At 47.4% G+C, this 9,318-nt stretch overlaps 1 protein-coding gene and 1 long non-coding RNA gene across 3 annotated transcripts in view; one reads left to right on the top strand and one right to left on the bottom strand.

Moving 5' to 3' along the window:
* Positions 1-4,790: 4,790 nt before the first annotated feature.
* LOC109304025 lies at positions 4,791-8,128 on the top strand. The gene is made up of 2 exons (XR_002099279.1): positions 4,791-4,938; positions 7,768-8,128. It is a non-coding gene; the product is annotated as an uncharacterized LOC109304025 (long non-coding RNA).
* Positions 7,736-9,318, bottom strand: part of CFAP99 (cilia and flagella associated protein 99) — a 151,367-nt gene continuing 149,784 nt past the window's right edge. For both annotated transcript variants that reach the window (XM_019526492.1, XM_019526491.1), the window contains one exon: positions 7,736-8,277. In XM_019526492.1, coding sequence (XP_019382037.1) covers positions 8,199-8,277 — 79 coding nt within the window. In that variant the 3' untranslated portion in view covers positions 7,736-8,198. The remainder of the gene's footprint in view (positions 8,278-9,318) is intronic.

Genomic DNA, 9,318 nt, shown 5'->3' with positions numbered 1-9,318 from the left:
GTGTTATTTGGTATAGTGCTGGACGATGTGTGGCTTAATAGAGTTTCTTTGAAACTCAGGAGGATTGTTATCTACTGAACTATCGGCAGGTATTGCTTTCCTCAGTGTCTCAGTGAAATAGTTACCAACTGCTTCCCAGTTCTTTTCGATGGGGAGTATGACTGAAAACAGGGTTCCCAGTTCAGGGGATAGCTTGTCTTTCTGAGGTGCAACTGAAACCAAACATTTTCAGAATTTCCCACAAATTAGTAATTGTGAAAAAAAAATTTGAGAACTACCAAAACAGTGTTTCCACAATGATAGATGCTTCCTGGACCCTGCCATTCAGGAAGAATGTAGAAACTGACATCCCTAAAAATATTTTCAATGACATTAGTGACATTTCCCCACTCTTAGGAAAGAGGATCAAAAAGTGCTTGGGAAGTCAGTGGCCTTGTCTGAAAGGAAGGCAAGAGCTGTTGATGTCTGGTGCTCCAGGGTGGAGTACCACCAGGGCTGCTTTGTGGACCTGGTGAACCAAGACATTGTCCAGACCAAGAAGAACACTAATAAGAGAGGAACTGTAACTATCGTGAGGGAAATGATGGAGCTGCTGAATGAGAATTGTGAGAGGACAGTGAAGACGTCAGTTATTGGGTTCCTTTTCCACCAGTGTCCTCAGTCGTATCTAGGATATCTTCCTCTTCTGGCAGATCACAGTCAGTTGCTGAGAGTAAGCCACATGACTCCATCACACACCTTGCCATGGCTTATCACATTGCCCAGCTGAGTAATCATGATGCAGTTGTGGACTCAGCACTGCATACATCACCAGGAAGTAGTGGCAGGGGGTGTCCACCACATACTGAAGTGGCACTGGTACTCCTGGTCTAGTCGTCCAGTCTGAGACTTCTGAGCACTTTGGGCCCAATGTTCAAGAAGGCACACGGCTTTCTACTTGAGGTATGGGACAATGAGAAATCCAGGATGTTGCCTGCCTGCCAGCCCATTTCTCCCCCTGCAGGGAGTTAATGACCAGTATTCTTTACTTGGTGGGTGTTAACAGTCACCTGTGAAGTAACAATTAGTGCTAATAGGGCTTCCTACTTCATAGGCACTCTACCTCTCCACCCCATGGCCAGATGCTCATTTTAATTTTTAACCAGCCTCTGAAATCTTGGATTGTCCTGGCCAATCCAGGACGTATGGTCACACTATTTTTACCCCATGATGTATCAGGGAAGCAGAGTTGCAGGAAACACTGGAATACCACCACCTATGCATGTGCAAAGCTGGCATGGATAGATATTAACTGCATGTCTGTTTCCTCCTGTTACAGTTCAGTTGTGAACTGCTACACAAACCAGTTTTACTCTACCCTGGTTTACGCATTTATCTGTAAAAGAGACAGAAATCACAAGTAGCAGCAGCAGCAGCTTCAGTACTTCTCTTAAAAGAGATGAGCATCAATTAGCTAACTGTGCATGAAGGGGCACAATAAGGGACAATCCCTGGCCTGGAAATTTTATAGTCTAAATCAAGGGTGTCAGACTCATCTAGTCCCACCAGGATGACAAAAGAGTCCTGGTAGTACTCCATCCGGGCGTACCACACAACAGCTTTTGCCTTCCTCTCCAACAAAGCCACTAACTTCCCAAGAATGGCAAAGGCTGATTCACTTCAGAGGGACCTACCAAAGATGGGTAAATACATTCATATTGTTGGAAAATGAGATAAAGCTGTACATAATTCAAAAACAAAGAAAAGAAAAAATGACAGAACAACCTGTTATTAAGGAAGTCAGGTAAAGGTCAAGGCCAAGAATGACGAATGGATACATGGCCAAATACCCTAACCTATTTTGAAACCCTCAACCCAAAAGCTTTGATGATGTACCAATAGTGTATTTAGTCTTCAGGTGGAGCTTTTCTAGTGATACAGAAACAGGTTAGTAAGCAGGTCACTCCCCCACTTCCTGACATAGAGGAGTCAGCTCTGACTTCAAGGTTTCTAGCCAGTTTGTTTTATGTGGGGTAACCTTGTTTCCAAAGTGAACAACCAAACAAGCATGCAAAAAACAAACAAAAACCAAAACCTGCCATTTTCTCTCAGACCCTGAATTTTAGCAATCCTCACTTTACTTCTCCTTCAATACCACAACCTCTTCTTTTCTTCCCCTTTGCACCCTGCTATTGGAGCGCTTAACCCTCATTACCTGGTCATCAGTTTCAGCAGGGAACTAGCCTCCAGCAGATTATTGGCAGGGTGCCTCTCCACATTTCTTCATACACTGGCACAGAAACTCCATTTACTATCCTGTTTTCTCTCTCCGTGTGTTTGAGACATCCTTTTATGGTAGGCCCACAGATAAGATATGGGACCTACTCCAATGGGCTATGGGTGTGCTCTAGTCTAGCCCAAGCAAGGGATTGGTGCCACATGGTTTGGAAATTTAGCATCAGCTTTCTTGCTCCAGCTCTGCAAATGGGCATAACAGTTTACTTAGGCCATAATTCTCAAGTACCAGGTAAATTTGGGTGCCTTTGATTTGTGGTGACCCAACCTGAGACATCTTGAGCTTGATGAGAATCTGGGCAGAGCAGATCTCAACACCATTTATCTACTGTGTAGCAGCATGTTTTAGGGCAGGGGTCAACAACTTAGCCAGATTCAGCCTGAAAAAAAAAAATGGATCTGGTCCACAGTTGCATAGGGAATTGGTGGCAAGCAGTTTGTCCCAGTGTATTCTCCTTCTCTGCCATTTGCTGTGCTGATCATTTCCTCCGTTACTGTGTACAGAAGCCAACACTTACTTTCACCACTAAATTTGCCCCTCCCCATTGCCATTTGGGATAGAAATCTGTAGCACTTGGTCATGTAAATAAAGAAGGCAGCAGCACATATCTGGGGCACTGTAGTAGGGATTGGTGGCCCACTGTAGCAGTCAGGTTGCAAGCACCAGCCTGCTATTCATAGAAGGTGGCTGATCCTGTTTTAGGACATCAAAGGTATTAATTAGTACGTGTTGCTAGGAGGTGTCCAGGTGTTTTCTATTCACAAGAACAGAGGTGAAAAAAAGTAGTGGCTCTGATGGCTGTCAGGGCTTTCATGAAAAGTTTTTGTGGGAACTGAATGAAGTTTTGGAAGGAGAACATTGTGCTTCTCATGCTCCTTTCAGCTTGGTTACTCTTGTTGCTCAAGAAGCTACTTCAAATGCAGATGACTGTTATGAAAAGATTGCTAGTTCCCTAAAGTGAAATGTGTTGGGTAGTGAGGTTGAGAAGAGGTAGTCTGGGGTTGTGCTGACCAAGTTCCCTTTTTGTTCAACCACAACAGCTCAAATTCTAATATTAAATACTAGGACTGTGCAAAATTTCGCCAGCAGTTTCGTTTCGACTCATTTCGAGCTTGAAACAGCAAAACCGAAATGAAACTGAGAGCTTCAAAACAGCCTTGAAATTAAATGAGGCAAGTCAAAATGTTTAAAAAATTTTGAAACGTTTTGAGTTTTGAAGGTCAAGCAGGGCTTGCCTACAGGGAAACAGAAACTAAAGTAAGGAGGAGGAGGAGGGAAGGACTGCTATCATTATAGACAGTGTAGCTGGCCAGTGACTGTCACCCTTCCCTGAGGTCTCTTCCAATCCCAGTGCTCTGGGGGCGGGATGGCAAAGCTGTATAAAAGGCAGCATGGTTTGCCTTGCCCTGCTTTCTGCCTTGGTGTCAGTTGCTGAGCTGTGTGTTCCAGTTTTGCCTGTCAGCAGCCAGAGCTGCAGGGCCCTAGACCCCAGACTCCCCCTGCACCGATCTCCTTGACAGCTGGCAGGCTTCATGGCCTCAGCAGGGGCTAGCATGCCTGCAGCTTTCACCCTGTTGTGCCTTAACACACACACAGTGTCACCTATGCCCTGAGTTTTCCTTGTCTGCAGCGTGAGGTGCAGTTTCTGCCAAACCCCTGCACCTATCTCCATGAAACGTGGCAGGCTTCATGCCCTCAGAAGGGGCTACCATTCCTGCAAGTTTAATCCAAATCAGGCCAGAAATGACAAAGTCATAGGCTGTTCCAAGCTTCCCTGTTATAGCTTATGGGTGAAATGTCGAAACGGCGTTGAAACAGCAGTTTCAAATCAAAATGAAATTCAGAATGAAATGCTGTTCCATCAAAACACAAGTCGAAACAGGATGGTGCTATTTTCCACAGCTCTGTTAAATACTTGTAATGAGCTCCTTGTGAACACTCTAGAAATCAAGAATTGTTCACAGAAATTATATGGTGAGTAATTTTGAACAATTAATAGTGTGGCTTTTAGAAAATCACAGTCTATTTACAGACAGTATGAAGGCAGAAAGAAACAAAATGTGTAGAATAAATTAATCCACTTTTCCCACTTCTAATTTCAGTGCAATGTACTTGTGTGAGATATATTGTCATTATATGCTGCAATGTGTGAAAGCCACCTCATTTCTGCAAGCAAGGCTGGGGCCAGCGGCAGCATCTGTCTCTTCCTGGTGCTCCAGGTGGGCAGTGGTGGTGGTGCTGGGAGGGGGGCTGCTGCCACCCCAAAGTTTGCCATAGCCCCCCAACCTACCCGCCAGCTGCCTGGTGGTGCCACCAGCCCTAGCCTGCAGCAGCAGCTTGCTGTTGTCCCATGCGCAGATCCGGGGGCCTGTGCCCCCTGGTAAGAGCCCGGTGCAGCCCCTCAGCCTGCAGTCGCTTGCGGGGCGTGTAGCAGTAAGCGCCATGCCCCCCCCCATCCCCTACTGAGAACCTTGCCTAGTAGGTGAGCCACGAGGGGCCTCTCTCCAGTAGGCCTTTTGAGTTTTGGCCTGAGGACACCAACCACCATGTCATCATCATCTGCACTGCCCTGAGAGTAGACATGAAAGGAAAAGTAGTCCCTGAGACAGCTTGGACCCAACTCATTAAGGGCCTTGAAGACTGCATCTAGCTTTTTGGAGAAAGTAGGCTGTAGCACAATGGCTCTCTATTTGTCTGACTCTCTTTCCATAAGTCTCCAAGTGCTAGGTACAGCTGAATGTTGAAGAAGTGTATTCAATGCTATGGGTGCTGACAGAAATGCAGCTCCCCGCTGTAACTGGGGCTTTGCAGGAAGGTCCTGAGTTACAGCAACCCCCAAGCCCCGCAACCAAACAGAAGCTCACTCTTGGCTCCAGGGGGAGGGGAATCTACTTATTGGCTGCCTGCCTGCAGCCACTTTCCCCTAGCAACAGCCCCTCCTCCCTGGGAGCCTGCCCTGTTTTCAGAAGGGGAGGGGGGAAAGGAGCAGAGGGATCTTGTTTTAGGGGTTCTCCAGGCAGCACTTTGGGGGGACTCCAATTCACCCCCCTCCAGTGGGGGCTGAAACCCCCCAGACCGAACTCCCTCCACTCCCTTTCCCCCCTCCCATTCTGAAAACAGGGACAGCCTGGGAGGCAGCACAGATACAAGTTACAGAAGACTTTGTGTTTTGAAATGTCTTCCTCTGACCCCTCATGCAATGAGGATTCCGATTTTTTCCCCACCAGATATTTTTGGAGCAGTTCGCAACCATGTACGTGTGTTTGGTCATGGCTATAAACTACTTTCTGTGGCCAGATCAGGTGAAAATTATCACTTCTGTCTGTACCCTATAACACAGGGGTGGGTAATTATTTTGGTAAGAGGGCTGCTTACTGAGTTTTGGCAAGCCATTGAGGGCCGCATGACAGGCAGCCAGGGGCAGATAAGTATTGATTTTCTAAATTTTTTAGGGGCCCCATGGGCCGGATAGAATGGCCTGTCGGGCCACATCTCGCTTGCAGGCTGCATTTTGCCCACCCCTGCTATAACACATCAGAGTCCCAGTTGTTGGCCATTGTAAGCATACAGTTGTAAGGACTGGGGTGTAGACAATCTTGCCTAGTAGGCAAGCCACGAGGAGAGGGCCAGAGACAGGAGCTAGAGTCCAAGGTACCCAAACCGAGGGGGAATCCTAGGAGCAGAGTCCAAGTTAGAGACTGAGTCAGGGTCCTAGAATCAGAGACCAAGTTACCAAATCCAAGGGGGAAATCCAGGGCTGCAGGCCAGATCAGGGTTCTGGCATCAGAGACTGAGTTACCAAAGCCAAGTAGCATTTCCAAAAGCAGAGCCAAGCAAGGTCAGAAATCAGAGCGCTGAGAGCTCAGGACCCAGGGAGGCTTACTGCAGCAGACCAACGTATCTCTGCCAGGTTTGGCCAGATGAGCAATTAGTCAGGGCTAGGCCACCTGCTTAGAGCCCCTGACAGGAACTGACAGCCATTCTGTGGCACTAAGTGTCATTGTGCTCTAGCAGTTTTCCCACATCCCACAGTTGTTGGGCGTTCATCATTAAAGGCACATTTACCCACCTGCCCATCCACCAACCTCCCAGTGGATACTGGGGGCAGAGGGTATGCCAAAATGTATGGCGTGGCTTTCTAGGGAAACCTGAAACCTGAATCCCAGGGAGCTCCCTGGGAACACAGAAGCAGGGGCTAGGCAGACCCCATCCAGCCACTTGCCATCTTCCTCCCCTGCTAGTATATAATCCTGGGGAAACTCCAGGCCTTTGCTACTGTTAGGGAATGCCCCACTCCAACCCCCTCATGGCAGTTCAGCAGCATGGCAATGCCTGAAAATAACCGTTCTTCTTGGAAGCCTTGGCAGTGTAAGGATGCACTGAATCATGACAATTGAGAACTTGTTCCCAATCAGTGATGCTCCTGGAACAGTTCAATTGTTGTGTGTGCCAGACTTTCTGTTTCCACTCTAGCAACGACTCCCTTCCCTTGTTCTCCAGCCCCCTGTATTGCAGCATTAGAGTGACACTGATTTCTTTGTACCCCTGCAACCCCTGTGAGTCCAGGGGCCTCTTCAAATCATCTGCAATTTGGACAGGCTGCATTTGTGATGTACAAAATGTATAGGACTGTTGCACAGCATAGAAAATACTTTCACAGCTAGATGGCAACAAAAGAATTCTGTTGGCTTTTCTTTGGTAGAGAATGATACTGCTCTGTGAGTGTTAGGAGCACCTGCCTCCACTTAATGTCAGACAGATTCTAATTCAATTTAAATATCTGCAAGTGCGGTAACAAAACACCTCATAACTGGTACAAATTTAAGATAGAAATGCATTATATTTTCCTATCGATGCAGTTTTAAATTCAGATTTATATCCACCTTGGCATTGTGCCTAGATTCAATCATATGACATGAAGAACCTTTTCTGGAGACAGCATAGAAGCTATGTTATTTTCCAGGTAGACTAACAGCAATCTAAATGCATCTGGAGGCTACTTTCTATGGAGGTTAAGGAATATTATTTTCTTTTTCCACTGTTTTGAGATGGAGGGAATTCACCTCTAGGAACACAGAACTGGAAGGGACCTCCTCAGGAGGTCAGACTCTAGTCTCACTACCACAGGTCACCATGTCATATAATCCCTCTGAAAGGCTTGAGTGGTAGGTCTATTGCTCCACATAACAGGTTGAACTAGAGCATAAGTCAACATTGACACTCCCCACGCCTTTTACAGATGGAAAGTGAGATAGAAAGCCTGACTATACTTAAAAATATGTTGTATTTGACAATACACAGGAACTCAGACTTAGTTCTCTCATTCTTGCCCTCCACAACTAGTGTTGACTTTGCTTGTCCTGCTGGTAGGGATGATGGCACTGTTGTATAGAAATATGTCACAACTAGGGCTGATCTCACCCTGTGGGATGTTAGAAGTGCAAATAAATATTCTATGAGTTTCTTTTACCTGTTTTTAGTCTTCATTTCAGGAAACTAACATGGCAAACAAGTGGCCCAGTCTATAACTGTTTCAGATGCCCGCAAAATTTACAGTGGTCTCACCAATTTATTCATCCCCGTGTCACAGAAATCTCAACGTAAGTAATTCCATTTCTTACAACTGCTGGTTCTAAAATGAAAAACATTCCAGCATAGATTGAAATGACAATTTTACTTGAGAAAAATTCTAAATTCTGCTTCAGTTTTGCTTGTGCACATCAGAATTTGACTCCAGAGCATGTTCAGGTGCCACAAGGGCAAAACTGACCCTTGGCAGATGCTGTGGGAATGGTTTCCATCACCACCAGGGCTGCGGTTGTTCCAAAATCATTGGTTTTTACTTAGGATCGCAATATACAAGAAGTCGCTCCGATTTTTGCTGCCTCACATGCAGCCATTTTCTGAGCTGCTTCTCTGGATGCTAGGCCATGCTGAAGCATTTTGAACTGTTGTTCCCGACTCTTTTCCAGCACTTTCCAGTGGTTCTCTTGCAGAAAGCCCTGAAGAAGGGAAAGACAAAGTATTGTAGCTCAGTTGAGAGTGACACTAACAACATTACTTCAATATAACAATCTAGAGGGCTTGCAGGTACAAATTCTACTTGGATCACGATTGGCGTAAGCACAGCAACTTCAAATGAGTTGTGATGAACAGGGATCTGGGTTTTCCATTTCTTATAGGAAAATGGAAAAAACCCACAGATTTCCCCTTTTACCTGAGGAAAACGTGGATTTTTCATTTTAATGGAGAAACACATGGATTGTGCACTTCTGCAAAGAGCTCTCTGGAGGCTGGCAGAGTTCCAGCCTGCAAGGGGCTGGGGGAGCAGGAGGAGGGCGTCAGGCAGGAGGCGCCACGTGAATGTATATGCACATAGCTGCCAGGCAGCCTGGAGAGCAGGGTTCGAAATATGAGTGGGGCTCAGGGGGGCTTGAGCCCTGCCATAAGAAATGAGAGCACCCCATAAGGCTGCCATAAGAGACAAGAGTCCTTCCCATAAGAAATGAGAGGCCCTGGCCCACCCATGCCTTTCTAAGCAGTTTGAGTGATGGTGGCAGCTCCTTCCAGGTTCCAGCTGCCACTGACACAGACCCCACTAAGAGTGGAAGTGTAATACAAACCCTGCTGGGGCCTTAGCAGTCCAGCAGGAGGGACCTAGCGCAGCAGGGCAGAGCAGGGCCAGGCGGAGAAGCTCCTTGCTGCTGCAACCTCTTCCCCGCCTTGGCGAGGTGTCCCTTGCCTACCTGGCAGCAGCAGGGACAGTGGCTCAGGGTTGTGCCCCTCACTGCTGCGGGGTGGACAGGGGACACGTTGCCAGGGCAGCACAGAGCTTGCAGCAGCAAGGAGCTTAGAAGCTGCTGCAGGGGGAAGGGGGCTGTGGATCCTGGTCCCTGGCCCTGTAACCCTGGCAGCCCTTTTGGCAGGGCTGTGGGGGCAGGGGGCTGTGGGTGGTGGGTGAGGGGCACCAGCAGGGCTGTGGGGGTGCTGGGAGGGGGGGGGGGAGGGAGAGGCACCAGAAGGGCCAGGGGCGGGGGGGGGGG

This window comes from Gavialis gangeticus, unplaced genomic scaffold (assembly GCF_001723915.1).
Source record: "Gavialis gangeticus isolate Ggan-Ray unplaced genomic scaffold, GavGan_comp1, whole genome shotgun sequence".
NCBI lineage: Eukaryota > Metazoa > Chordata > Crocodylia > Gavialidae > Gavialis > Gavialis gangeticus.
Note: the sequence above shows the minus strand (reverse complement) of the source record. Positions and strands in the feature narration are given on the sequence as shown.